The sequence below is a fragment of the Anolis carolinensis genome, chromosome 1, assembly GCF_035594765.1.
Source record: "Anolis carolinensis isolate JA03-04 chromosome 1, rAnoCar3.1.pri, whole genome shotgun sequence".
NCBI classification, from domain to species: Eukaryota; Metazoa; Chordata; class Lepidosauria; order Squamata; family Dactyloidae; genus Anolis; species Anolis carolinensis.
The window spans coordinates 303,568,616-303,595,660 of record NC_085841.1 but is presented as its reverse complement, the minus strand read 5'-3'; the positions used below and the strand labels follow the sequence as shown (position 1 = coordinate 303,595,660).

The 27,045-nt window shown below is 42.6% G+C and overlaps 1 protein-coding gene across 3 annotated transcripts; it reads left to right on the top strand.

The window, feature by feature from the left end:
• The first annotated feature begins 2,108 nt into the window (after nucleotides 1-2,108).
• On the top strand, nucleotides 2,109-27,045 carry arfgap2 (ADP ribosylation factor GTPase activating protein 2). 3 transcript variants are annotated; one of them, XM_062967954.1, is made up of 17 exons: nucleotides 2,110-2,262; nucleotides 6,105-6,223; nucleotides 8,406-8,478; nucleotides 8,762-8,893; nucleotides 8,984-9,064; nucleotides 10,545-10,650; nucleotides 11,626-11,682; nucleotides 12,833-12,885; nucleotides 16,269-16,405; nucleotides 16,993-17,124; nucleotides 18,632-18,760; nucleotides 18,851-18,985; nucleotides 19,457-19,583; nucleotides 19,674-19,764; nucleotides 20,653-20,771; nucleotides 22,884-23,003; nucleotides 25,151-27,045. In XM_062967954.1, exons 1-16 carry the CDS (start codon nucleotides 2,191-2,193, stop codon nucleotides 22,962-22,964), a joined length of 1,644 nt encoding a protein of 547 aa, XP_062824024.1. In that variant the 5' UTR covers nucleotides 2,110-2,190; the 3' UTR covers nucleotides 22,965-23,003; nucleotides 25,151-27,045. The 3 variants fall into 3 exon arrangements, with proteins under 3 accessions (XP_062824023.1, XP_062824024.1, XP_062824025.1); XM_062967953.1 differs by lacking the exons at nucleotides 22,884-23,003; nucleotides 25,151-27,045 and adding an exon at nucleotides 21,321-22,830 and having other exon boundaries at nucleotides 2,109-2,262; XM_062967955.1 differs by lacking the exon at nucleotides 22,884-23,003.

Here is a 27,045-nt window from a genome sequence, read left to right as displayed (position 1 = left end):
TCCAATTAAAATTATAACAGAAATCGGTGCAACAACTACTGTAGAGACAAGGAAAATACAGCAGAGCTGAAAAATACATAACAAGGTTCAATGTAAAGCAATCTTAGGGACTGGATTATTATTTTAAAATGCAATCCATCCAAAAATTACATCTACAGGGCTGTTGAGTATTTTCAATATCCTTGAGTGGAAGTATAAAACAACCTCCAGGTGTACATGAAACATAAATGACATTTGTCTTTAGACTTGGGTCCCATGCCCAAGTTATGGCCATGCAGGTACTAAAAATATGGAACCTTTCTAGTACCAAGCATTTGGATAAAGGGTATTCAACCAATACTAGCTTCTTTTTAGATAAGGGACACTCAACCTATACTCTCTTCCTTTCTGAGAAGGGATATTCCATGTGTTGTAGAAGGCTTTCATGGTCGAAATCACTGGGTTGCTGTGAGTTTTCCAGGCTGTATGGCCATGTTCCAAATGCATTCTCTCCTGACGTTTTGCCCACATCTATGGCAGACATCCTCAGAGGTTGTGAAGTCTGTTGGAAATTAGGCAAGGGAGATTTATATAGCTGTGAAAGATCCAAGGAGGGAGAAAGAACTCTTGTCTGTTTGAGGCAAATGTTAATGTTGCAATTAATCATAGAATCATAGAATGATAGAGTTGGAAGAGACCTCGTGGGCCATCCAGTCCAACCCCTTGCTAAGAAGCATGAAAATTACATTCAAAGCACCCCCCACAGATGGCCATCCAGCCTCTGCTTAAAAGCCCCCAAAGAAGGACCTTCCACCACACATTGGAGCAGAGTTCCACTGCTGAACAGCTCTCACAGTTAGGAAGTTCTTCCTAATGTTCAGGTGGAATCTCCTTTCCTGCAGTTTGAAGCCATAATCACCTTTATTAGTATTTAAAAGCCTTGCAGCTTCAAGGCCTGACTGATTCCTGCCTGGGGGAATCCCAACAAAGGTGTTATTCAAGGGATACTAAATTCATACTCTCTTCCTCTCACAGAAGGGATACTCAACCTACACTCTCTTCCTTTACCTGGGATACCTTGAAAGAGAACACAGAGGGGATCACGCCGGCCTTCAGCCTCTTCTGCCCTCCATAGACCTCAAACTCCTCTTGGTTGAAGTGCTCTGAGCAAATACAGGCGCCAGAACCGGGGATCCACAGCTTCCTGGAGCCGGGCTCAATGCGGTTCACGGCCAACATCCACTTCTTCCTCAGTTCATGGGCCTTGGGGAAGCTGCAGGGAAGACAAGGAGACTCTTGAGACAGTGCCACGGAGCCTCAGCCCAACAGTGGGGCCTACAAGGCTCACTACGGGGGCATGGCCACACTGCAGAATTCATGAAGTTTGACACAACTTTAACTGCCACTTTAACTGCCGTGGCTCAATGCTATGGATATGCTTTTATGAGATCTTTAGCCTTCTCTGGCAAAGAGTGCTGGTGCCTCCCCAAACTACGAACCTCATAGCATTGAGCCACAGCAGTAAAGCGACGTCAAAATGAATTCTACAGTGGAGATGCACCCAATGTAGAATTAATTTGACACCACTTTAAGTGCCAGAGCTAAATGCTATGAAATTATGGGATTTATAGTTTTGCATGGTCTTTAGCTTTCTCTGCCAAAAAGCAAAAAGACTAGAAATCTTTGTATTCCATCGCATTGTACCACAGCCATCAAAGCGGTGTCAAACTGCATTAACTTCACAGTGTAGATGCATACTCAGTTTCTTCAGTTCTAGAATACCACTACTATTCTACTTCAACTGCCATGACAACGTTCAATGGATTCCTGGGGCATTTAGATTCATCAGCCTCGCTAAACTACAAATTCCACAATGCCACAGAATGTTGCCATGCCATTTAAAGCGGAATAATAGCGATATAATAGTGTGATAAGGACCTAGTGTGCAAAAATCCTGACCTGTGAAAGGAGAGGCCCTTGGCCCGGTTCTCCCGGGTGTCCCGGTTGGGGCAGTTAATGGCCGAGCAAGCTTTGGGCATCGCTCCCGCTTTGCGCTCTCGCCTACTTTGCCTCAGGTGTCATGGCGGCGGCGGCGAAGGCACGCTCCGGATTGACCCTAGTGAGGACCCGTTGTTGGGAACGCCCCGCGCGCGGATTGGCTCCTTGCCGTGACCCGTCGCCGGCTGCGGTGGCTGCTGGGAGGAAGAAAACATGGCGGCCGGGCCCAGTAAGACGGAAGTTCAAACCCTGTTCAAGCGGCTGAGGGCATTGCCGCCCAACAAGGTACCTCGAGAGGCGGGTGAAGGCGGAGGGGTCGTGTTTACGGGACGGTTGCCTCTGCTTTACTCCCTTCTGTGGGTCGTTTCTGCGGAAAACCGCTTCCCGGCCCGCCTCTCCTTCCTCCTCCGTTCTGCATTGCAAGCAGATAGCCTTTCACAGCGCAACATTGTGGGCAGGTTGAAGGCAAAGAATAGAGCCGGCCTATGGGTTGGGAAAAATCGTTGGTCAGTGGGGCAGCACAGCATCTCCCTCTCATAGTACCCGGGTTTATATCCTCGTTGTTTCGTTTTAAAAGGCTTTGAAGTTTTAAAAGGCTCCTAGACTCATTGCTAAGCCTGGAGGCCCAGGTGTCGGCGGTGGCCAAGAGGGCCTTCGCACAATTAAAACTTGTGCGCCCGCTGCCACCGTACCCTGAGAAACCGGACTTGGCCATGGTGGTCCATGCCTTGGTTACATCCGATTTAGACTACAGTGAGGGGCTCAACGTGGGGCTGCCCATGAAGAGTGTCCAGAAACTTCAATTAGTTTAGAGATCTGCAGCCAGGTTATTAACAGATGCTGGACCCAGGGAGCATACTACCTCCCCCCCCCCCCCTTTGCTAAAATACCTGCACTGGTTGCCAATTCCTTTCCTGGCCAGTTCAAGGTGCTGGTTTTGACTTTTAAAGCCCTGAACAATTCAGGTCCTACTTACGTATCTGACTGCATCTTCTCATACCAACCTGTCCGAACATTAAGATCTTATAGTGAGACCTTCCTCTTGTTGTAAATGCAGTTGGTGGCGATGAGAGAGAGGGTCTTCTCCGTGGCCGCTCCACCTCTTTGGAACTCCCTCCCCAAGGAGCCTCTTCCCTGACATCTTTTTAAAAAGCAGCTAAAGGCCGTCCTGTTTGCACAAGCTTTTGATGAGGATACATAGCTGTAATGACAGGAAGGCTCACTTTTATTGAGTCATGCTAATGTTTACCATCTGTCTTGTTGAGTTACCTGCAATAATAGTATTAGATAAAAAACACAAAAGGGATGGTAGCCCGAATTCGGGCTGCTCCAGGGTTCCTGGGGTGCACCTACCCTGTAAGATAAATGCAGTTTGACACTGCTTTAACTGCTATGGCTCACTGCTATAGAACCCTGGGATTTATATTTCAATGAGGCAAAGTTATTATTACAGAGAAGGCTAAAGAACTTTTGAAACTACAATTCCCATGATTGCATAGCATTGAGTCATGACAGTTAAAGTGGTGTCAAACTGCCTAATTACAAAGGCAAATGCGGAACACAAATTAATACAGAACAACAAGTATATGGACCCCTAGTGCAGTGTTCTCTTAAGACTCCCATCAGGTCTAATACAGGTTGAATATACCTCATATTTTCAATGGTTTTTTTCTGGATGTTCAGAAACCAGTATTTGTATATATATACTGGATTTCTTCGCTTCTAAGCTGCTTGTTTTCTGCTGCCCTGGAGACTAGGACTTAGAACAATGGCTTCAACTACAGGAAAGGAGATTCCACCTGAACATTAGGAAGAACTTTATCACTGTGAAAGCTGTTCAGCAGTGGAACCCTCTGCCCTGGAGTGTGGTGGTGGAGGCTCCTCCTTTGGAGGTTTTAAGCAGTGGCTGGATGGCCATCTGTCAGGTGCTTTGAATGCGATTTTCCTGCTTCTTGGCAAGGGGTTGGACTGGATGGCCCGCGAGGTCTCTTCCAACTCTATGATTCTAAGATGCACTTTTTTCTCATATAACAATGGGGTATATTTATTTATTTACTATTATTGTATTTCTACTCTGCTGTTCTGACCCCGAAGGGGACTCAGAGCAGCTTACAGTTACGGCAAAATTCAATGCTGTGCTATGAGTGCAAATAAACAAATACAACACATTGAACAATAAAACAATAAGACAAATAAATATAATTTAAACATATTAAAACAGGTTAAAACATAGTGCATAGTCTCATAGTTGTTATTTGTGGTGCTGCATTTAAGTCGAATTCCATATTGCACTACTCCCCAAATGCATGTTTCCAGAGCCAGGTCTTTAGCTTTTTCGTGAACACCAGGAGAGAGAGGGCTAATCTAATGTCGCTGGGGAAGAAGTTCCACAGTCAAGGGGCCACCACTGAGAAAGCCCTGCCTCTCGTCCCCACCAGTTGCACTTGCGAGGGGGTAGGATCGAAAGCAAGGCCTCCCCAGCAGATCTTAACTCTCAAATTGGCTCATAGAGGAGATACGTTTGGACAGGTAAGTTGTGCCAGAACCCTTTACATGTTTAGAATCACAGGGGCTGTTTTTTTCCTGTTGATACTGAACTTAGTGTGCATCTTACAATCAGTGGCATCTTACAATCAATAAAATATGGTATATAACAAATTACCTTGGAGACAAAATCCAGACCTAAACACAGAATTCATTGATGTTTCATATACATCCTAGGGCCCTTCCGCACAGCCCTATATCCCAGAATATCAAGGTAGAAAATCCCATATTTTCTGCTTTGAACTGGAATATATGGCAGTGTGGACTCGGATAACCCAGTTCAAAACAGATATTGTGGGATTTTCTGCCTTGATATTCTGGGATAAGGGGCTGTGTGGAAGGGGCCTTAGATACATAACCTAAAGGTACTTTTCCACAATATTTTAATTATTCTGTGGGTAGAAAAAATGTTGGTGTGCATTGAGCATCCAAAAAGCAAAGGTGTCACTATCTCAGTCACTCATCTGGATAGTTTTGGATTTGGGAATACTGGCACTCTCCAAGTTACGAATAAGATGGGTAGGATTGTTCTTAAGTTAAATTTGTTTATAAATCGGAAGAGGTACGTTTTTGAAGTGTAATTCCAGCACACACACACACACACACACACACACACAAGCTTTGGATTGGGATGCGTTAACACCCCTGTGATGTTTGCTTTGCTCTGTGATGATTGGATTTTGAAACATTTGGCTTGTTACGGAAATAAGTATTGCTGAGAAAGCTTCAGTGGAGACACCATGGTAACTCTTCCAGGAGTGGATTTCCCTTCCTAGGGGTAGATTTCTCTCACTTTCTGTTGTTTCACTCTCGTTCTTAACTATAAGTTATTTGTAATTCTGATGTTTGTAACTCAGGGACTGCCTGTATTTCAGATTTTGGAATTCCAGATAAGCAATGTTCAACCTGTAGTAGGGAAAATTAGGAGAAACAAACCAGAGCTCTGAAAATCTGTCCTGGTGGATTAGCTAGGCTGAGCTCATTCATTCTCATAATCAATACCCAAATTCTGATATTCATTCTCTGGATTGCCTTTCTCTGTGAACAGTGAATGGCCTCGTTTCTCTCCTTCCAACCTTATTCTCTTTTAGGTTGTTTCTCTTCTCCACATGCCTGTCCAACTAATCTCTTATATTTTCCTGCTTCCATCTGTATGGTCACTGCAGTACAGTGCAAATGTGTCAAAGTACCAGCTTTCAGGTTGCTGGTGAGACCTTGGCAGCCTGGGAACTACTGCTCTTGTTGAAAATTGGAGGCTTCTGAATTAATCTAGAATAGAAACAAAAAGCAATATGGTTGTCTTTATATCAGCAAGATGCAAAACAAAACAAAAAGAAAGGCAAACTGTTAAGTGTTGTTCCATACTGGTAAGCTTCTAGATAGAGAAAAATCTTCTTCCTTGAATGATAGATCCAGCCCTCCTGGCTAATGAGAACGTTTCCAGAGAGTGGTGTGAGGATAAAGGATACTGGGTTAGATAATTCAGTGGTTTGGCTCAGTATACACACACTGCTATGTACACCCCCTCCCCTGCTCCCATGGTTCTACATTGCTGTCTTTTAAACCTTTCTTTTTTCTTGTAGTCCTGCTTTGACTGCAGCGCAAAGAACCCAAGCTGGGCCAGTGTTACATATGGAGTGTTTCTCTGTATTGACTGTTCTGGAGTTCATAGGTCTCTCGGTGTGCATCTCAGCTTCATCCGGTGAGTGCTGGTTTTCTGAAAGGATGAATATTGTATCAGGCATAGGGCTCTCTTTAACCTCTTCAACTTGGGACAGATTATTGCCATGGTTTACTGTATATCTCCAACATTTTGTCTGATTGTAACTGAATTGGTTTTACATGTTGTCTGAAGTCTTTTGCCCATTTTAGCATGTTTAATCAGTTCATCTTTGAGGACCATAAAAATAGCCAAATCCTTCTCATATCCTTATATTGACACAGGATTCCTAGCAAATATATATTTCTTATATCAAAATCCTTCTTCAGTATGATGCCAAAAAAGGGATGGTTAGATGTTGGTTTTTGTCATTAGAAGAATAGAGAACAAAGTTTACTGGGAAGAACATAAGTTTGTGAGATCTACCTGAACCCGAGAATCACCAATCAGAGTCCAATAAAACAGACATTAATTTAGAAGTAGTACATGGATGATTTCTGGAGCAATTCCTGGTAAAATCTATTTCTTGTTGTCCTAAACGTGCTTTGATTCAGTAGAATTTTTTAAAAATCGCTTCAGAAACATTGTTTCTTGTGTGCAGCATTTATTTTATTTTATAGAGGATGTCTTACATGTTTCTACCTATACAAAACTTGGAATGTCATGACATAACTATTCCAATTATTAGGTAAATAATCTTCCATACTTCTGTTTAGGGACAATGACTGATGTTGCCATAATTGTTGAATGTAGTAGCCACTAACTGTTACATTTATTCTGCATAAAAGGTATGGAGCTGTAACTAGTGTCTGTCTTCTCTGATTTCACTCTTTTCATTTTTTCTCTCTAAGCTGAAGAACCCTGACTTGATCTTTTCACATAAGGAACTGAATTAATCCCTTGATCCTTTTGCTTGCCCTTTTTTATACCTGTTTATTTCATTTCACTGTGTTTGTGGAGATTGAAAGCTAGCACTTGGTGTCCCAGAAGTAGGTCAGATAAAGATGGCAAGAGTACCTGCACTATTTCTACTTAACTCCTTGATCTTGTAGCATAATCTCTTTAACCCTTAGATTTGTTCTCTATTTGAAATGCTCATACCTTGTTCGTTTAATGAATAGGTTAAATTCTGTGTTTGAACTGAATCATGTAAATAGAAGGCCTTTATCCTCTTGAGACTTACGGCATTTTGAATTTGTATAAACCTCTTCTCATTGCTAGATCATGTGACAGAAATGTGAGAAATTCAGTAAAGAAATTCTTACAGTAGATGGGTCCATATTGAGATAAATGGAATCTTGGGGTGAGGGCAAATATCATGAGTGACAGCCAATTTCTTGTGCCTCTGAATTCTTGGAATTAAATAAATGTGCAAAACAAGGTCACAGCATTTTCAATAGGAACATGAGTTCTCTGAAGGTTCTGTCCTATTTCTTCCTTCTACACCAGAAAACAACCCCTATGAACTGGAGGTAAGGCAACAGTGAAGGCATCACAAAATCCTGGTTGCCATTTTTCAGGCTGTCCTGCTTCTGGTGAACCTGCCAATTTGTCCTGCAAGGGACAAGCAGAAAGACTGGAACCGCTACCTTGAAGGCAGAAATGGGTGGCTGGCATTTTCCCAGAGGGAAGGTAGCCCAAAGAATGGCAATTGACACTTGGTTCCACCTCTCCTGCTGTCCTATACAATTTCATTAATAGAGATTTGAGCATTTGGTTTTTTTCTTGTCTGTGTGTGGCTATTAAACCAAACCCCAGTGGATACTGAGAGCCCAGTATAATTAAGTTATTGTGTTCTTATTGAAGTATAGATAGTAGATTTAGACAAAAATTGTAGGAACATGTATAAGAAGTTGATGTGGAGTAGCTGACAACAGCCATAAGATCTATGCTATATTACTGAGAGTGCAAATGGTTTTCAGTAAGTGCTGAAGAATATAATGTATTTAACAAACAGCTTTAATGTTTGTTCACATGTTTGAATTTACCCATCTAGAAATTTGGGGCTTTGCCATATGTATTTTTGGTAGTTTGCTATTTGACTTTTTATGGTGGAGAAGAAAGTTTGTAATCCAAAATAGTTGGGCATATTTAAATCCATGTGTTGCCTAATGTGAACACTTTAGTGGCTAAATAATAGTATTTGTAACACCTTGAATTGAAGATGAAACAAATCTTTGACTCTGGTCTGAAACCATGATTTCAACTTTTCTTCTCTTGTCAGGTCTACAGAGCTTGATTCCAGTTGGACCTGGTTTCAGCTGAGATGTATGCAAGTGGGAAGTAATGCTAATGCGGTAAGGAGTCATTTGAAGTTGGTGTTCTTTGATTATTGGCTTGGACTTTTGGAGCATGTTCCTTTTTGAAGGATGCCATGATTGGGAAGGATGTTGGTATTGTGTTATTGAAGAAGTACTCAAAAGCTGTCAATCTATAAAGTGAAACAAGTTGATTAATTCCAGTGAAATGCTAATTCATTGCAGCTACATGACTGGAATTGGGCTCTTTAGTTGCAAGGATTTTATTTTCACTTTGACTAATTTTTTTAAAACCAATTGCATTTCCTCCTCCTTTGCCCAGATTGCTTTTTTCCGCCAGCATGGTTGCACCACTACAGATGCCAGTGCCAAGTACAATAGCCGTGCAGCTCAGACGTACCGGGAGAAGATCCGGCAGTTGGCAAGTGCTGCCATGGCCAAGTATGGGAATGATGTAAGTGCAGATGAGGCAGTTTATCCTTAGAATGAAGAAAGGATCGTGTTGCTTCCTGTAAATTCATTGGATCATCTTCTCCTGTTTCAGCTTTTAATTGATGGGCTGAGTGGAACTCCAGGCCACTCCCCAGAAAAGAGTGATGCTGATTTCTTCCTAGAACATACACAGGTGAGATGCATCAGGCTGGAGATTCACTTTCTTACAGGGCTTTTTGATTGCTTATCTGGGAGCAGTGCATAAAACTATGAATTGATTTTAAAGCCTGCTTTTGTTGTTCAAAATCAGTTTGGATTATTAATCTTGTATGAGACTGGCATATTTATTAGGTTTGCTCTCCAAAGGTTGTGGACTACATTGACATACATGAAGTTGCACTGTATTGAGTCAGACTGGTGGTCTGTTATGCTTAGTGGTGCGCTAGCGTGTCTCAGGCAGAGTTGCTATTTCAAGAATCTGACTGAAGATGTTGGGGGCTGAATGTGGGACAGGACGCTCACAAAATCTATGCTTTTCCATTGAGATAGATAACTTCTCATATTATGTAGTCATCCTTTATAGTAGTAGAAGCAAAGCAGATGATTGCTCACCCCCCCCCCCCCCCAGCATGTCCTGTTTGTAAGCTTCCAAGATGTCTCTGCATGGTCAGAGTTAGAGAACTGTGTAATCTTACATGTTTAGTTGTAACATGTATATAGACCTCATACTCAATGTGCAAAGATCTAGAAATCTGGGAGTGATATTTGTAGCAGGGCTTAGGACACTTAATTTGTTGTTGGACTGATCTATCTGCCCATTTTATAATAGCCCCATTCTTGAGGTGTTGCCAATGTTATTTTGCACTTTATTGTCCATTTCAACCGTGAAATACCTTCCCCATTCCGGCACATTCTGTACTGGGTTTTATGAATCCTGTTTTAATATTGTATGCTTCATGTTGATTTTATCGATTGTTTTACTGATAATTGAGGTTTTATTGGTATAATTGTTTTATTGTTGTATCATTGATATTTGATTGTTTTATTGGGCTAGGCCCCATGTAAGCCACCCCCGAGTCCCTTCGGGGAGATGGGGCGGGGTATAAAAATAAAGTTGTTGTTGTTGTTATTATTATTATTATTATTATTATAATTAGGAGCTTGCACAGATCCATACTTGTGAAGAGGCAGTTACTGCACAGGGCAGTAATGTGTTTTGCGTCTGGAATACTTCCTCTCTGTGATAGAAACAAGAATCCTCATAGACAGGTTTCTGTTTTGACCCCTCAGCTGGAAGCCCCATTAATTTAAGTGGCACTTCGGTGTAAATATTTATAGAACTGTATTGCTAGTCCCAGGGGCCTTGTCATGAGAATACTGTACGGCTGTTAATCATCTAGGAAATACCACTGGATTTAAAGCAGTCTGTAAATACAGTGTGATCCTTAGATATAGTCGCCTCCTCTATTTCTCAGCAGCTACGTTGTGATTGCTTTGCAGCATATAAAGGGCATTGATGATAATTACTAGCTACTTGTTTACTTCATTTTAAATTAGTACCTCATTAAGCCAGGCTTTATAATAACCCAATTGCTCCATTGGGTTGTGATCTAACTATGATGATTTGTCAACATTATTTATTCTTCCTGAACGTTGGCTCATTTTCTTTTAAGGCTTGTAACACATGGGACGTGACTGAGATAGGCCAGGGCATGACAGAGGCTTCACTGGAGCTGGAGAAAGCATCAAAACCACCTGAAAACAGTGAAGAAGCCCTACGTGAGTATCTTTACTTAAAGCAAATGCTTAGCTTTTCTTTGCACTGCATCTCCCTAGGCCTGGGTGGAAACAGGCTTCAGTTGGGAATAGACAGTGATTAAAACTTTTACGTAGTATGATTAAAGGAGAAGAGGAAATTGCCTTATTGATTGATGCATTTCATAGCATCTCCTCAGGAACTTTTAACATTCTGATGAGAATTAGTTTTGTTATTAAAAAGTAGAGGTGAAGAGTCTTGCATCCATATGGAGAAAGTATTAGGTGTTTGGAAAGCAATTTGTTGGCTGCTTTCTTCCTGGTTCTCAGTGATTTTGATACATATAAATTGATTTGTCAAGATGGCTTCCAGTGTTTTCTGAATTGTGGTATTGTTAGAGATTGGCAATATACCTAGAACACCAGTTTCAAGAGAAAAGAAGAGACTGGGACTTCTAATTTAGAGATGGGCAACTGCATGTGAACTAGGGTCATTTCATGCCCTGACTCCCCATGAGCTGCACCACCAACCATCAAAATACCTCAGTTTTCCTATCTCACACCAGAAGTGACTTGCAGTTTCTCAGGTCACTCCTGACACACACACACAAAAAAAAAAACAACCTCCAAAAAAGGGGGGGGGGGGCAACAACATGCCAGTTCATGTAGCCATTGTACTGGAAAACAGGAAAATGGAGGCATTTGTGGGAGTTGGGCTTTGAGACTTTTTGGCACATTTGTGCACAGCGTGGGGTTTTGGGTGTCATTTTTTTGGTAATTACCTGAAAACAATTTTTAAACTTTTGGGAGATGATTTGGGGACCACTTTTAGAGCATACAAGAGTGGGGCCCTGGCTCTTCGCAAAGCCTGTGGATTCATATTTCCCACTTTGCTGTAGTGATTCTAAAATGCAATTACAAGTGTCCAAGGAACTGTGGCTTCCTTGCTGGCAGTCAACTTCCATTTTAAAAAACATACTTGCATATTTTTCATTGCAGAGTCTGATCATGGTCCTTCTATTGATTTACTGAGCACTTCTCCCAAGGGGCCTCTTGGTAAGTATTTTTAAAATCATAGTGCCTCACCATTCAACTTCAGCAGGTAGTTTCCAGTAACAATGCTACTTAATTTAAAAGTGCTGTATAGGATAAACAGCATTTCTGATATCAACTTTATCTGATTCTTCTGGCACTGTAGGTGGATTTGAGCCAGTAGCCTTTCTTTGCAGAACTGTAGAATCATAGTATGGAAGGGCATTCAAAGATCCCATAGCCAGAATCCTTGGAAAAGTAGGAAATCAATAGCTACAGCTTCCCCAGCTGCACAAACTTTCAAAAAAGAGTCTGTCTCTATCCATGTCATTCTATTTTTTACTAAATATCTCATACCATTAGGTTCTTTTTTTCTTTGAGCTTAAGTAAAGGGTATGCATTTAAAGGTTTAAATCTAGTATCCAATATATGCATGTCTTTTTCTCCTTCAGACGCATCCATGTGTCTGTCTCAACAAGGGGCTGCTCCTGCCAGAGGTAACTGGCTAATAGCTTACACTGGCTACTTGTGGTGCCTTTGCCTTCCCTTTCTGAAGTTCTGCCCTACAGCCCAGTGTTTTCCTGTTTTTATTCCAAATGAGAAGGGAGTTGCTACATATATCCTCACCAGTGAGATTAAGGATACATCCTGCTCTCTTTCTACTTTTGCATTCAGTTAGTTGGATGTATGTGGCTAAAGCTGGGAGGCCCTTAACCTGATAACTGCTTTAAGCTCTCTGCAGTTGCTGGGAAACCTCCCAGAAAACAGCTTTTACAGTGTCGCTCTATTGTTGTTGGACTCTTCTCACTGAGAGATCCCATTCCCCCAAACTCTGAATTCCAACACATCCGTTTTTACTGTAGTGCGTGAAGTTTCTTTTTTAGACTGTATTCTCTGGAGCACAGCTTCTTGGTATGACCTTTTTTGCTGCTTTCTTGACCAGGAGAAAAGTCCCAAGAGGAAGTTACTCTTGCATTGCATGGTGTGGGCTGTCAGGCTGGGTGTGCATTCCTGGGCTTTGCTGCTGGGTACATTAACCATGCATATGGCACACGTAGTCTAGCAGCCCCTGTGCAGTACAACCTTTAAACTATTGCTGCAGGTGTCAATACTAACAGCATCTTATCTATTGCTGTTTTGTAACCCTGCTCATTCTTCATTATTCTTGTTGCAGAAATAAAACCTTCCCTCATTGGAAAGAAGAAGCCTGGGGCTACAAAGAAAGGGGTATGTCCCCTAAAGGGGGTTTTCTCTCTTGCTGCAAGCATCCACTTTCTCCTAGTGGAGTTTTCCTTCTTAGCCCATTCACAGTTCAGTGATTCTTTGGTGTCACTCTTTGCCAGTGCATTCCATTGAAAATTTCATTTTCTGTTTTATCATCCTTACGCCTTCTGTATTCTATACATAGACAATATGTCTGTACAGCACTTAAAGATTCAATGGAGAACAGTGTCACCACTTAGGTAATTATCACAGCACTCAGTTTGTAATGTTTATAACATATTGGCAAATAGAGAAAAAGTATTAAATGACAAAGTACTGGATATAACAGCGAATCATATGCATTTAATTGTGTTTTGCCATGACTTCTAAACTTAAGGCATTATACTGCTTATGATTTAGGCTTTACCACTAAATGCCAACTCAAACAAGGATCATCCCAGAAATGCAGAGACTCTAGCCTCCAAAGACATAGGATAGTCGTTGTTAACTTATTTCCTTTTGCTTTTTGCTGAGTTTTGGTGACATTGCTCAGAGAGCCTACCCTAGCCACAGTGGATAGGCTAGGAGAGTGCCACTTAAAGTGGTGGTCTCTAGACTGGTGCCAATCCCTAGCAAATGTTCAGGAAATAAAAAAGAAATTGTCGCCAAGGGGCAAAAATATGGTGTCTGTCGGTGCAATGGGAAAAAAGGTTCTGGTTCTTCACATCAAACAGCCTAAGCACTGGGCTTGGAGATGTTCTGAAATAAAGCTAGGTCCATTAACAGAGATAAAGTTTAATCCAGTGTACAACAAGATCCAATTTGGAATCATAACTGAGGATCCAGAGAGCCAACCAACAGCAGAGCCTGCAAATGGTCAGTTCAATTTCAGTGCCATTTTGATTTGACTAATCATTTGATATTCTTTAGACTTTCCAGGAAAGTACATTCCTAATATGGAAATTAGGATTTCACAGCAGAGAATTGTGCACTTAATGGTTATTATAATGTCTAAACTGACAGAAATGTCAGATTTCTTACCAGAATCTGATGGTAAGAAACATGCCTAGCAGTCTTTGTAAATTCAATCCAGCTGTTTCAAGTTTATTGGATACTAGCTTGGGGTCCCGGCGGTGCCCGGGTTATTAGTAGACGGCATTGAGTTGTTTGGGGATGTGAGGAAATATCACTTAAGTTTGGTCCAGATCCGTCATCAGCTGGGTTCAGTGCTGTCTGTATAAGGGTGAACTACAACTCCCAGAGCCAAAGGAGAATCACCCCGAAACCCTGCCTGTATGTTCAGTTGGACATGATGAGGCAGTGTGCCAAGTTTGGTCCAGATCCGAAGTTGGCTGGGTTCAGTGCTAACTATATAAGGGTGAACTACAACTCCCAGAGCCAAAGGAGAATCACGCCGAAACCCTGCCTGTATGCTCAGTTGGACATGATGAGGCATTGTGCCAAGTTTGGTCCAGATCCGAAGTTGGCTGGGTTCAGTGCTGTCTATATAAGGGTGAACTATAACTCTCAGAGCCAAAGGGCCTAGCAACCCGAAACCCTGCCTGTATGCTCAGTTGGACATGATGAGGCAGTGTGCCAAGTTTGGTCCAGATCCGAAGTTGGCTGGGTTCAGTGCTAACTATATAAGGGTGAACTACAACTCCCAGAGCCAAAGGAGAATCACCCCGAAACCCTGCCTGTATGCTCAGTTGGACATGATGAGGCAGTGTGCCAAGTTTGGTCCAGATCCGAAGTTGGCTGGGTTCAGTGCTGTCTATATAAGGGTGAACTATAACTCTCAGAGCCAAAGGGCCTAGCAACCCGAAAGATAGTTGCATCTATCAAGTAGGAAATAAGGTACCACATATAAAGTGGGGAGGCAAATTTAACTAATTTATGACGTTGGAATGAGGAAGTGCCGTCACAGTGGATCAACCTATTTACGTACTGCTGCCTGACCTTGTTGAAGGAGAGTGCTGTATCCAAAAGACACAGGCAAAAGCTGCTCTGTTTGAAACAGGGAAAATGGCCGCCTCTTTTGCGGCCTAGCACAATGGAGCCAGGCTGCAAGGCCTGAAACGTGTTAGCAAAATGATCAAAGGCGGCTTGGATTGGGGCTTTGGGGGCTAGAAGTGTTCATAAGCATATTATTAAAAAGATAATAACAATGTTCTCTGCTGTCTTTTGAGGAAAGTAGGGCCTTACAAAGAAGTTGAAAGCTGAGGCAAGATGGCGTCCCCTTTTGGGCCTAGCGGCGTGGGGCCAGCCTGGAAGGCCTTAAACATGTCAGCAGAGGGGCCAAAGGGGGCCATCTGTTGTCAGTGGGTTCATGGATCGTAGGGGTGATGTGTGTCAAGTTTGGTCCTGGTCCGGCCTTCCTGGTGGTGGCAGTGGTGTTTTTTATTACCAAAGTGTAGGCCGAAAGCTGTTAACTGTCCCAAAGCTAGCATCGTTCTGAGGAGATAAGTAGGCCGAACGAAGCCAGTTGGTAGTAGTTTTTCCCTCAGCAATCCCAGTGGCCTGTGAAAGTGGCGGCCAATCAGAGCTGGCCCATATTCCGGCCGGCCAATCAGAAAGCTGATCCATATTCCGCCAGGCCAATCAAAACGCAAGCACATATTCCGCCAGGCCAGTCAAAACGCTGATACATACTCCGATACAAACATTCACTTTTATTATATATATAGATAGGGTCACTTGAGAGCTGTGAGCCTCTTATCTGGAAAAGGCAGATCCAGACATTTGCTGGCCAAATAGTCTGTCGAGGATCCCTGTTTCATTCTTGCCTGGATTTCATTACAGTTGGCAGTGACTGCTGTTTACCTTTCAAATAAACTCTGATTTTCTTGGAAAATTTTGTTCAGAGGAGTTTTGCCATTTCTGTCTTCTTAGGGTTATAGAATGTGACTTCCTCAAAGTTGTCCAGAGGACTTTTATGACTAAATGGGATTCAGACTCTGGTCTCCCAGAGTCCTAGACCATCACTCAAATCACTATACCACACTGTAGCTCTATTGCTTCCCATGACAAAATATTCTATATAAAGAAGTGAGATTGGGAAACCTGGTATGTGCCAAAGCAAACACTCAACATTTCAAGTATCCATATCCCTTCTTCCAGTAGCTTAGGTACAGCAGGCAAGGGAACAGTGAAACCTCAGTTTAGCAGTCCTTATGATGTAATGCAATTATCAATTGTTCTTCCTTTTCAAGAGGTAGTGAACTACTCAAATGGATCTGAAAATAGCTAGATAAACAAACCTCTGGATTGGGCCCTTTGATGAGGCCCCTAGCATGGCTTCATTTTAAGATATCTTTGTAAATCTGGTGTGACAATTTTAATGGCTCACAGGCTTTGTGGAGTTTTGTTTATGCTTTCAGCCTTCTTCCTGCTTAATGTTCTTTCAGCTGGGAGCCAAAAAAGGCCTTGGAGCACAAAAAGTGAGCAGCCAGAGTTTCACTGAAATTGAACGACAAGCGCAGGTGGCTGAGAAACTGAAGGAGCAACAGGCTGCGGAGTACAAGAAGCAAGCAGATGAATCCTTGTGAGTGGAAACTACTGTAATAACTTAAAAAAGAAATGGGTGTATTTATTAATCTCAAGAGTTGCTGCTTTGAAGCAGGCCAAAATAAAAGGGTTCTCAGGCCTGACCTGAACATTTGTAAATGGCTAGTTCTTTCCACAGATATGTCATGATACTGCACTGTTTCTTTTACAGTTGACTCTCCACATTTTTCTGTTTGGCTTTGGTGGATTTAATTCATGTGTTCTCCCTAGGAATCTGTAGATCCCCCTACACAACTCTATGATAAGTGTTGTGTGGCAATTGACTATATTGTTGCTCTGGAAGTGATATACATACATAATGATGCACACAGGAAGAAATTCCTAGAGGAGATCTTTCAGGTCCTCCAGTGTGATTCTGTGGTCAGCTTCTGGTGAATCTCAAAATGGCTTTAAACATATTAACACTACAACATATTCAAATCATGCAAAAACATCAGTAATATATAAACCACTTAACAGTGCAAACCTTTTTGTTCAGAATTTGAGATACTGAGAATAAGGTATATGTATTATGGAGAAAGTACATTTGAACTCCATGGCTAATTGATATTGCTGCCCTTTCAGAGTGGCCTCCATGAGACTGGCATATCAAGAGCTACAGATTGATCGGAAAAAGGAAGAGAAGAAACTTCAAAACCTGGAAGGGAAGAAGCGTGAGCAGGCAGAGCGGCTGGGCATGGGCTTGGTGTCCAGGAGGTACTTGCTGTTCTTGAAGAACAAGAGGAGGGGGCATGTGGTAGCTGTTTTTCTCCTGTCTCAATATGTATGACTGTTGTAGTTTAGGAAACCATGCTGAGGAAACAGAGCATTTGAAGTTGTGAAAAGTGAGCCTTGTTTGGAAAATATGATCTGTATCACTGCTTCAGCACTTCCTAAGGAGTCTGTCTTACTACAGCATAGCCCCTTTACAAGGAGGGTGAAACTAAGAACTTCTGACTAGAGTCCTATAGAACATAGAAAATCCAGATGTATTAGAAGACTGCATGTCCTTGCAATATGCAGTACTGCTCTAGCTACCATACAGAAAATTTAGAAGGCTTCTGGATGGTATACGGTACATGTGTTAAACTCAAGACCTGCAGGCCAAATCCATGTCATTTTATCTCCAGATGCTCTTTTATTGCCAGATACAACTCCTGTATTCCTCATCATTAGACATCATGACTAGAACTGATGGGAGTTGGGATGCAGTAACATCTGGGAGGCTGTAGTTTGTTCTGGTTAGTCAGGAGAGGAAAGGGGTTGAATTTAGATAAGCCGTAAGCCACTCTGAGTCCCCTCAAGGAAATGGAGCGAGGTAAAAATAAAGTTTTATTATTATTTGTGGATATGATGGCTGACTTTTAAAATGTCCTTGCAATTCCCATTATCCTCAGTCCATATGGGGATGATGGGGTAGTTGTTCTGTAACATCTGGGGCCCAAACTGAGCGCTGGCCACTATGTAAAAAAAGGATAGTTGGCCTTCTGTATTCACAGATTTTCTGTCCATGGATTCCATGGCCTTTTGAAGGCAACCACAAAGCTGGTGTGGCCCTTGATGAAATTGAGTGTTTGACACTCCTGAGAATAGAGTTAATGACAAAGCTTTTCACACTACAGTCAGAATCCTGTATGTGTTTGTGCCATGATCTGTATGAGCTGGCCTAGCTCAAGGCACACTTTATTAAAAAAAAGTGTAGATGCCATTCTGAAGCCAAGCTGTTCTATTTAATGCAAGAACAGAGTTCAACGTTATGCTTGCACTTGGTGCTCGCCACCTTGGAGTCTTGAAAGGAAAGTGGGGTGTAAGGATAATAAATTTGGACCCCCTTTATGTGGCAACCTGGTCCACACCCATTGTACTACTGGAAATTAGTTTGTTGAGTATTGTTTTGATTTAGCTTTATGCTGCTGTTTTATATTCTGATGTTTTATTTAATTGTGTTTTGCCTGGATTGTTATATTTTATTACAGTATGTTCATATTTTAATTCTGTTTTTGCTTTGATTGATTGCTTGTATTTGTATTAATGTTTTTGCCCCATATGTAAGCCGCCCCGAGTCCCTTTGGAGAGTTGGTAGTGGGGTATAAGAATAAAGTAGTAGTAGTAGTTATTATTATTATTATTAGCATTAGCATTATTATTATTAGTGTTGAGGAAGAAGTACTGGTATATATGGAGTTCTGCCAGGCATTAATTTCATGCTGCTTCCCTCCCCCAGCTCTATTTCTCACTCTGTCCTCTCTGAGATGCAAGTGATAGAACAAGAAACGCCAGTGACTGCAAAGTCCACACGGTCCCAGCTAGATCTCTTTGAAGACACCGGAAGCTTCACATCTGGACCACCAAAGTAAGACAGCTTTGTAGGCGACTCCTTTGGTCTTGCTTTATGCTTCTTTATCTGGCCTGCAGAAATCCCACTCTTTTCTTTGCTCTCCAGGTACAAGGATAATCCCTTTTCATTAGGTGATGCCTTCAGCTCACAGTGGGAGACAGACAACTCCTCTTGGGGGATGGACAAAGGGGAAGAGGAGGCAGACATTGCCATCTCCAGCATCCGGCCTATTGGTGACAGGTAGAGTGCGTGAGATGCAGCCCCCTTTACATCTAGAATCCTGAAGTTATGGGCATGGGGGTGTTGCTCTTCAATCAGCGGTTAATACCACCCCTTCCTGCTTCCCAGTGCATCTGTCCTGAGCACAGTCCAAATAACAAAATGATTCAAAACACATTGATGTACTTGTAAAATGGGGAAAAAATAAAATTATTTAAACCAGATTTTTGATGGGACTGTGGATCCCGTTATCCCCAGCCAGCATGCTGTATTGTGTGGGTTGTAGTTCCAATTCATCTAAAGTATACTAGATTGGAAAGGCTGCTTTATGAACAAGTATATGGTCTAAACAGAGGCATAATCCAATTTGCAGCTGAACAGGTGGGTCCTAGTTATGGTTGTATGTCTGTATCAGGCAGGGCACAAGACATGTTCTTTACTGTTGCACTAAATGTGTTGGCTTCAGTGTCTCCTTCCTTGTCTTTTGCTCAGACCCATTAACAGAAGAGAGACAGAGAGCAAGATATCGGTAGTGGAGTCCAATGAAGCTCGGCAGAAGTTTGCAGGGGCCAAAGCCATCTCATCTGATATGTTCTTTGGACGGGAAGCTGATGCTGAAGTTAGTTCTGTGTGATTCCTCTGCACTTTAGTCTCTTTCAAGCTACCTTCAAAACGGTTTCCTGTACCTCATGTTTTTTCTGTTTTCCAGTATGAAGCCAGATCTCGACTCCAGCAACTTTCAGGCAGCAACGCCATCAGTTCTGCTGATCTCTTTGGAGAATCTGAGGCCATGAACTCGGGTAGGTCAGCAAACTGTCTGATAGAAGTGTTCATTGGGAGCCCTGTGTTGGGGGATAGTAGCCAAGCGACTAGCACAGTCCTTCTATCAATGTTGTGGGAAGCTAGTCAGTTTGGACAGCTCCTTTCATTTGCCTCTTGGCATGGAACATTGAGTTAAATTGAACTTGGGGTTATAAAATGTGAATAAATCTGAACAGAGGCATGCACGTGGTGGACCAGGTTTTTGTAAGAAATGTTACTTCTTAATCTAGTGCAGTTGTCTGATATGCTCCTGTCATCATTCTTATTTTTCTATAGACGTTGAGATCAGCTGGAGGGGTCCTTCTCTGTGTCCTATCAGTCAGGGCAATGTGCTGGTGGGAAGAGAAGGCCTTCTCTGCTGTAGCATCAGTTGTGAAATGCCTCACCTTAAGACTCAATTGGTGCTAACGTTGCTGTCATTCCAGCACCAAGTGAAATCATGGTTAATAATAATAATAATAATAATAATAATAATAATAATAATAATAATAATAATTTTTATTTAATACCCGCTGCTCCTTTTGGCTTGAAGTGGGGCACAGCACCATTTACTGAATGTTTTTGAGCCAAATTAATTGCTTTTATGCACATACACATGTACATAGTAAACTACTATAACTCATTTTTGGTTGTCTTCTTTTAACTTGTTAAATTGTTTAATATGATTTTAGCCTTCTAAACTATTTTTTATTGTTTACATTGTTTAAAATGTGTGTTGTGTGCTCTTGTGAGACAAAGGGCTATGCTGTTTTGGATAGCGTCTCCCATGTTTACATTGGTCAAGTTGATTTTATTGTATTCTCTCCTGAATCTTTAAATATCAGGTAATATTCTAATAGTTTAATGGAAATAAATAATTTTAATAGGTGGTGTGTCAATTGGAAATGTACTGCCTGCTGCTGATATTGCCCAGTTCAAGCAAGGAGTGAAATCTGTTGCTGGCAAGATGGCTGTTCTGGCCAATGGTGTGATGAACTCTCTCCAGGTGAGATATGGGGAAATACTGCATATGTGCTGTGTAATCTGTGTAATAATGGCAGGTGAGTTTATATAATGTACTCCACTGAATATATATTGTATTGTCCAATGTCACAATGCTGGAATCACCATGTGAGTTCTACAGATTTTCTCTTGTTCAAATGTTAGCAGCTTACAACATAGAGATATACTTAAATTAAAGAAGCAGATGTGCTCCTAGGTATTTCTTCTTTAACAGAAACTTTAGTACCAGAGGCAGAAAAAATATGAACAGACTAGGGACAGGATTTACACAAAAAGAAAATTCAGCGTGTTTCAGAACAATATATGTGAAAAACAACATCTGAAGGAGTTTCAAGTGAGTTAAGATTTAAGGGCCATGTACAAAAACTGAAAAAGTGCTAAATCACCAAAGAAATTCAAATTACTAGCTTACGTATATAGAGAGCAAGTCAGAAAACATAAAGCACAGAATGAGCTTAGGACTGCTAGATATGTTAAAAAAACTTTTAAAACAATTTTTGATGTTAAAGGCCTTTTTTGGCTATGTCCACAGCTAGAGGAAGAACAAAGAAATGGTATTGCCACTGTGTGGAGAAGATGGCAAAATGCTAACAAGAAAACAGTGCTGCACCTGGGGAAAGTGGAACAGATGATACAAGAGGGAAACACAACAGAATAGACAAAGAGATAATACAATATCACATGGCTACTCTGAATGAATTCAAGTCTAGAGCCAGTCAATCTACATCCAAGATTATTAAAAGTATTAGCAGAAGTAATCTCAGATCCTCTGACAATAATCTTTGAGAATTCTTGAAAAGCAAGAGAAGTCCCAGTAGACCAAAGCAAGTTAGATGTTGTGTCCATCTTCACAAAAGAAGGGATGGAAGTGGGGAAGACGGAAGCAATTACTGTCCACCCAGCCTGGCATCAGTACCAGTAAATACTCCCCGAGTCCCCTTGGGAGATGGGATGGGATATAAAAATAAAGTAGTAGTTGTTGTTGTTATAAAAGATTCTAGAGCAAACCATTAAATAATCTGTAAACACTTAGAAAGGAGTGCCATGATCACTAAAAGTCCACATGAGTTTCTTAAATCATGTCAGGCTTCTTTCTTTCTTGGATACAAGCTTGGTAGATGAAGGTAATGCTGTAGATGTAACTTGATTTCACTTAAGGCTATGATGTTCTTACAAGAAAGGTAGTAAAAGTGTAGGGTGGACAATGTGGGCTTTTCCACCCTGATCTAGCAGATAATGTCTCACCTTTTTGTTAGAATTTCAAAGTGAATCTTCAAAATGTTAAAGTCCATTTGCATGCTGTTGTGCTATGTAAGAAGGATATAATGGCAGGCCCCAGGAGAAAATACATGCACCGTATGTTCTAATGTTCGTATGTTCTTTGCACAGCCTCCACTTCCTCTTATGGCTCTGTGAGCTAAGTCTCAGGCTCAGTCTTGTACTTTTCTATGTACACATTTGGCTTGTTTCCCTATGCATATCCACCAATTTGCAGTCTTTCGCCAATTCTGTTGCCAGTGGCCAACCAGGTGCCTGTGGAAAGTGCATAAGCATAGTGAACATGCATCATTATTTCCTGGTTGTGTTCCAAAGCAACTGGTATTTAGAGGCATACCTCCTCTCATACTAGATGTCTAGGGCAATTGACACGATCGCTCCCAAACGTCCCCCCTCATTGCGCAGAGTCACTTCGGCTCCCTGGTTCTTGGAGGAGTTGCCGGTGATGAAACGCTCGAGAAGGAGACTAGAATGCATCTGGCGGATTACTCGTGACGTATCTGACCGAGCATGGGCTAGAGCCACTATTAGGGCCTACTCCACGGCTTTGCAGGCAGCCAGGAAGAATTTCTCGACTGCCCGCATAGCGTCTGCAACAGATAGACCATGGGAGTTGTTCCGAGTCTTCGGGGAGCTCCTCCACCCTCCTGAGGGGGAAGGGATACTCGAAGACCCGGCAACTCGGTGCAGCGAGTTTGCGCACCATTTTGCAGATAAAGTCGCTCAGATTCGCCTTGAGTTGGACGCCAGCTTAAATGCAATGCCAAACGAGGTAACCGAGGCACCTGTCTGTCCATATTTGTGGGATTCGTTTCAGCCTGTTCACCTGGATAACGTGGACAAGATCCTTGGAGCTGTGAGGGCGACCACTTGTGCCATGGATCCTTGCCCTTCTTAGCTTATCAAATCGGCCAGAGGAGGATTGGGCGATTGGTTTGTGAGTATAATTAATGCCTCATTGGTTCAAGGCAAATTTCCATCTGCCCTAAAACAGGCTATAGTGAGGCCAATTTTGAAGAAAGCCTCCCTTGATTCGACCATCCTAAATAACTACAGACCAATCTCGAATCTTCCTTTTTTGGGCAAGGTCCTGGAGCGGGTGGTTGCTTCTCAGCTCCAGGGGTTCTTGGATGACACTGATTTTCTGGATCCATCACAATCCGGCTTTAGACCTGGGCACAGTACCGAGACAGCTTTAGTCGCCTTGGTGGATGACCTCCGCAGGGAACTGGATAGGGGGAGTGTGTCCGCACTGGTTCTCTTGGACATCTCAGCGGCTTTCGATACCATCGACCATGGTATCCTTCTGGGACGGCTCTCCGGGATGGGCCATGGGGGCACTGCTTTGCAGTGGCTCCAGTTCTTTCTAGAGGGCCGTTCCCAGTTGGTGAAGCTGGGGGATACCTGCTCGGACTCCTGGCCTTTGATCTGAGGAGTCCCGCAAGGTTCTATTCTCTCACCCATGCTTTTCAACATCTACATGAAACCGCTGGGAGAGGTCATCCGGAGTTTTGGAGTTCGGTGCCATCTCTACGCAGATGACACCCAACTCTACTACTCTTTTCCACTGAAATCCAAGGAAGCCCCTCGGATACTGGACCAGTGCTTGGCCGCTGTGATGGGCTGGATGAGGGTGAGTAAACTGAAGCTTAATCCCGACAAGACAGAGGTCCTCCAGGTCAGTCGCATGTCTGATCGGGGTATTGGGTGGCAACCTGTGCTTGACAGGGTCGCACTCCCCTTGAAGGTGCAGGTCCACAGCTTGGGGGTCCTCCTGGACTCAGCGCTGACGCTTGATGCTCAGGTGTCAGTGGTGGCCGGGAGGGCCTTTGCACAACTAAAACTTGTGCGCCAGCTGCGACCATAACTCGTGAAGTCTGATCTGGCTACGGTGGTCCATGCCTTAGTTACCTCTAGGTTGGATTACTGCAACGCACTCTACGTGGGGCTGCCTTTGAAAATGGGCCAGAAACTCCAACTAGTTCAGCGGGCGGCAGCCAGGTTCCTAACAGGAACAAATTACAGGGAGTGGTCTACTCCCTTGTTTAAGGAGTTCCACTGGCTGCCGTTTATTTTCCGGACCCAATTCAAGGCGCAGGTGTTGACCTACAAAGCCCTGAACGGTTTGGGACCCACTTACCTTTCTGACCACATCTCCCCCTATGAACCTGTTCGTCGGGAGAGGCCCTCTCGCTTCTGTCTCCGTCACAAGTGCGGTTGGTGGGGACGAGGGAGAGGGCCTTCTCCGTGGCGGCCCCCCGGCTCTGGAACACACTCCCTAGGGAAATTAGGGAAGCTGCCACCTTGGAAGTGTTCAGGAAGAGCCTGAAAACCTGGCTCTTCACACAGGCCTTTGAAGAAGTACCGCCCACTGTATGCTAAACCCTTATACTAGCGGTTACTTCTGGCCAGTTATACCTGTTGGTTAACTCCTCAACATAGCCACAGAGTTCATCCCAGTTTAAGGTTCTCCCCATGATCTTATAGCACCTTAACTTCCTTCATGTTACAAGTTTCACTCAGTGCACTTTGCCCAGTCCATTGTATGATTTTATTACTGTGTTTTATCATGTGTTTTATAATGACTGTTATTTTATTTTATGCCTTTTAATTTTATTTGTGTGTTTTTTGTATTTGATACCATTGTATGCTTGTTTTATATCTGTGAGCCGCCTTGAGTCCCTCTGGGGAGATGGTGGCGGAGTATAAAAATAAAATAATAATAATTATTATTTTTATTATTATACTGAAGGCACTGTCTTACCTTCCATTAAAACAGGGCTCTGAAGCAAAGTTTTCCTTTCAATCGTTCTCTTGCTTCTAAAGGCTCTTTGCAGTGGGGTTACTCCAAGATTGAATCATGGGATTCTCCAATAATGAGGTTCAAAGAACCTTTAGTAAGAATTCATCTCAGTAGACTTATTTTTTCATACCTGGAAATGTATCTCTTGGTGTGATGTTCAGCTGATTGGTTTTGGACTGGATTTTGTGTGCACACACCTAGACATCTTCCATCAGGTTTCAAGGCAATTTGCTAAGCTTTCTTTCTTTTTTCCCTCCCCCACCCTTTTTTTGTTTGTTTAGGATCGGTATGGTTCATATTGATGATTCAGGGGAATGTGCATCTCATAGCTGCTGTTGAAACACCACTTGCCCCTTGAGCTCACCTGGAAAAATTCAAAAGGATTATTTTTCAGCTGAGCATGATTGGGGGCTGCTTGCAAACAGAAGGAGAAATGGACATGGCTGGCATTTGCTCAAAATCTCTGTGGACATTGTTTTGTAATAGACAGAAGTATTCCTTCAAAATCCAGCTTCCAGTAAATGGAGTTCATGGGTCCTTCCAGAGAACATCCCTCTGTGGTTGTGCCACTGACACTGGGCCATGGTGGAGCTGCTCTTTGTGCTTTTAAACTGCTCCCTGGTTGCTGTTGGTGTAATGCATGTTGTGGAAGCAGGAGGTCATCTTTAATACACTTCACATTTCTGCATTGGGAGAAAGGGCAGTAAGCAGTGCACTGCTGGGGAAGTGCCTAGCATTCAGGCTGTCCTCTAGAACAAGGGGAAGTTCCCACTTCTGCCCAAGATAATTCTTACTGCTTCTATGAACTGATGTGACAGATGTAGCCCTTTTGAGGACTATGACTTAAAAGACAAAACCTAAAACAAGCAGTAACAGGTCATGACATGTTTGGGCTTAGAAAATCCTCACTGTATTGTGCAACCATGGCAGATGGCTGGAGAATTATACCCCACTACGGCACCACACCGCCATGGAAAGAGTGGGAAGGAAGGGGCGATCATCAGATGTGTCGTTTCATGTAACCTGGCTGCTTTGCCTCATTGGTGGCTTCTGATTTTTTTTTTAGATCTTTAAGGAAATTGAGAATGAAATGAGTGAGTCGTTATCTCTTACTCTGCTCACTTGCACACTATTTCCATCATGCAACCATTGCTACTCTGCCCTCTCTTCTTTTGACTTGCCTGGATGTCACAGCCTTTCTGTGTGCTTGTGTGAAGAAAGGAAGTAGGTTCAAGAAATGCTTCTCCTTTTCAAGTTTGATTGCTGTCCCTTTGCTACTTCTAACCTAGAGTTCTAGGATTTTTCTCAAACCAGGCCAGTTCTACTTCTGTTGGTGAAAGAGGAGCTGAAGCAGGTTTAAAATTAGTGCCCCTTTCCATATTTCAAGGCTACTTTCCCACTTGGGTGAAAGCATTCTACCCTGAGAACACCCTGTTGCGTCTGCATGCTTTATCCTGTCTTGGAGTTGGTTATACTTTTCCACTGTAAGTGGAATATTCTCAATGCACTGGAGCGCTAAGCCCATGTGAAACAGAGCTTGCTGTTGTAACCATTTTGCACTTAACATTGCATGATTCATGCAGTTGTGGGTTCATCTTGAAGCTTTCATCAGTCTGCTGTATTCTATAGAGTACGAAACCATTAAATGGGGAGTGACCACTAGCAGTGCAGTGGAGCAATACCTTGGATTTCAGTAAGATCCCCTGGCTGGAGAGGGTGTGAGCTTACCAGTGTAGCTTGACTTTTTTTTTTTTTAAGAAACTGCGTTGCCCACTTTCATATTCATTAGTATTTGTTAGTGCAGTTGACCTCTCGTGCTTCCTAAGAAGGTAAATGTCTGCATGGATTTGCTGGAAATCTAGGCTCTGCTCCACTTTTCAGTTTTTGCTCCCTCAGTTCTGAAAATGCACTGTTTGACTATTGCAAATTTGTCTTAAAGCACTTGCTCCTTTCTTGGGCAAAAGAGTTGCAGAACTTCAGTTTGGCCCATTACTGTCTACTCGGAGATGGGAAGAGGGTTCTCTTCTTGGGCTTCATGTACTTTGAGTTAATGGTAGTATTAATGAGCTTTGTGTGGCCAGGGTTGGGACTCTGCTGTTTGGGGGTCTGAAGGGGAGTGATGTAGGTTTCCCCCTCAACCCCTCAAGTGAATAAAATCAAATACCTGTGTGTTCAA

Coding starts and splice junctions, on each gene's coding strand:
- arfgap2 (XM_062967953.1), top strand. CDS start 2,191: ATGGCGGCCGGGCCCAGTAAGACGGAAGTTCAAACCCTGTTCAAGCGG. Junction 2,263..6,104: donor GGGCATTGCCGCCCAACAAG/GTACCTCGAGAG, acceptor TTTTTCTTGTAG/TCCTGCTTTGACTGCAGCGC. Junction 17,125..18,631: donor ATGGGCTTGGTGTCCAGGAG/GTACTTGCTGTT, acceptor TCCCTCCCCCAG/CTCTATTTCTCACTCTGTCC.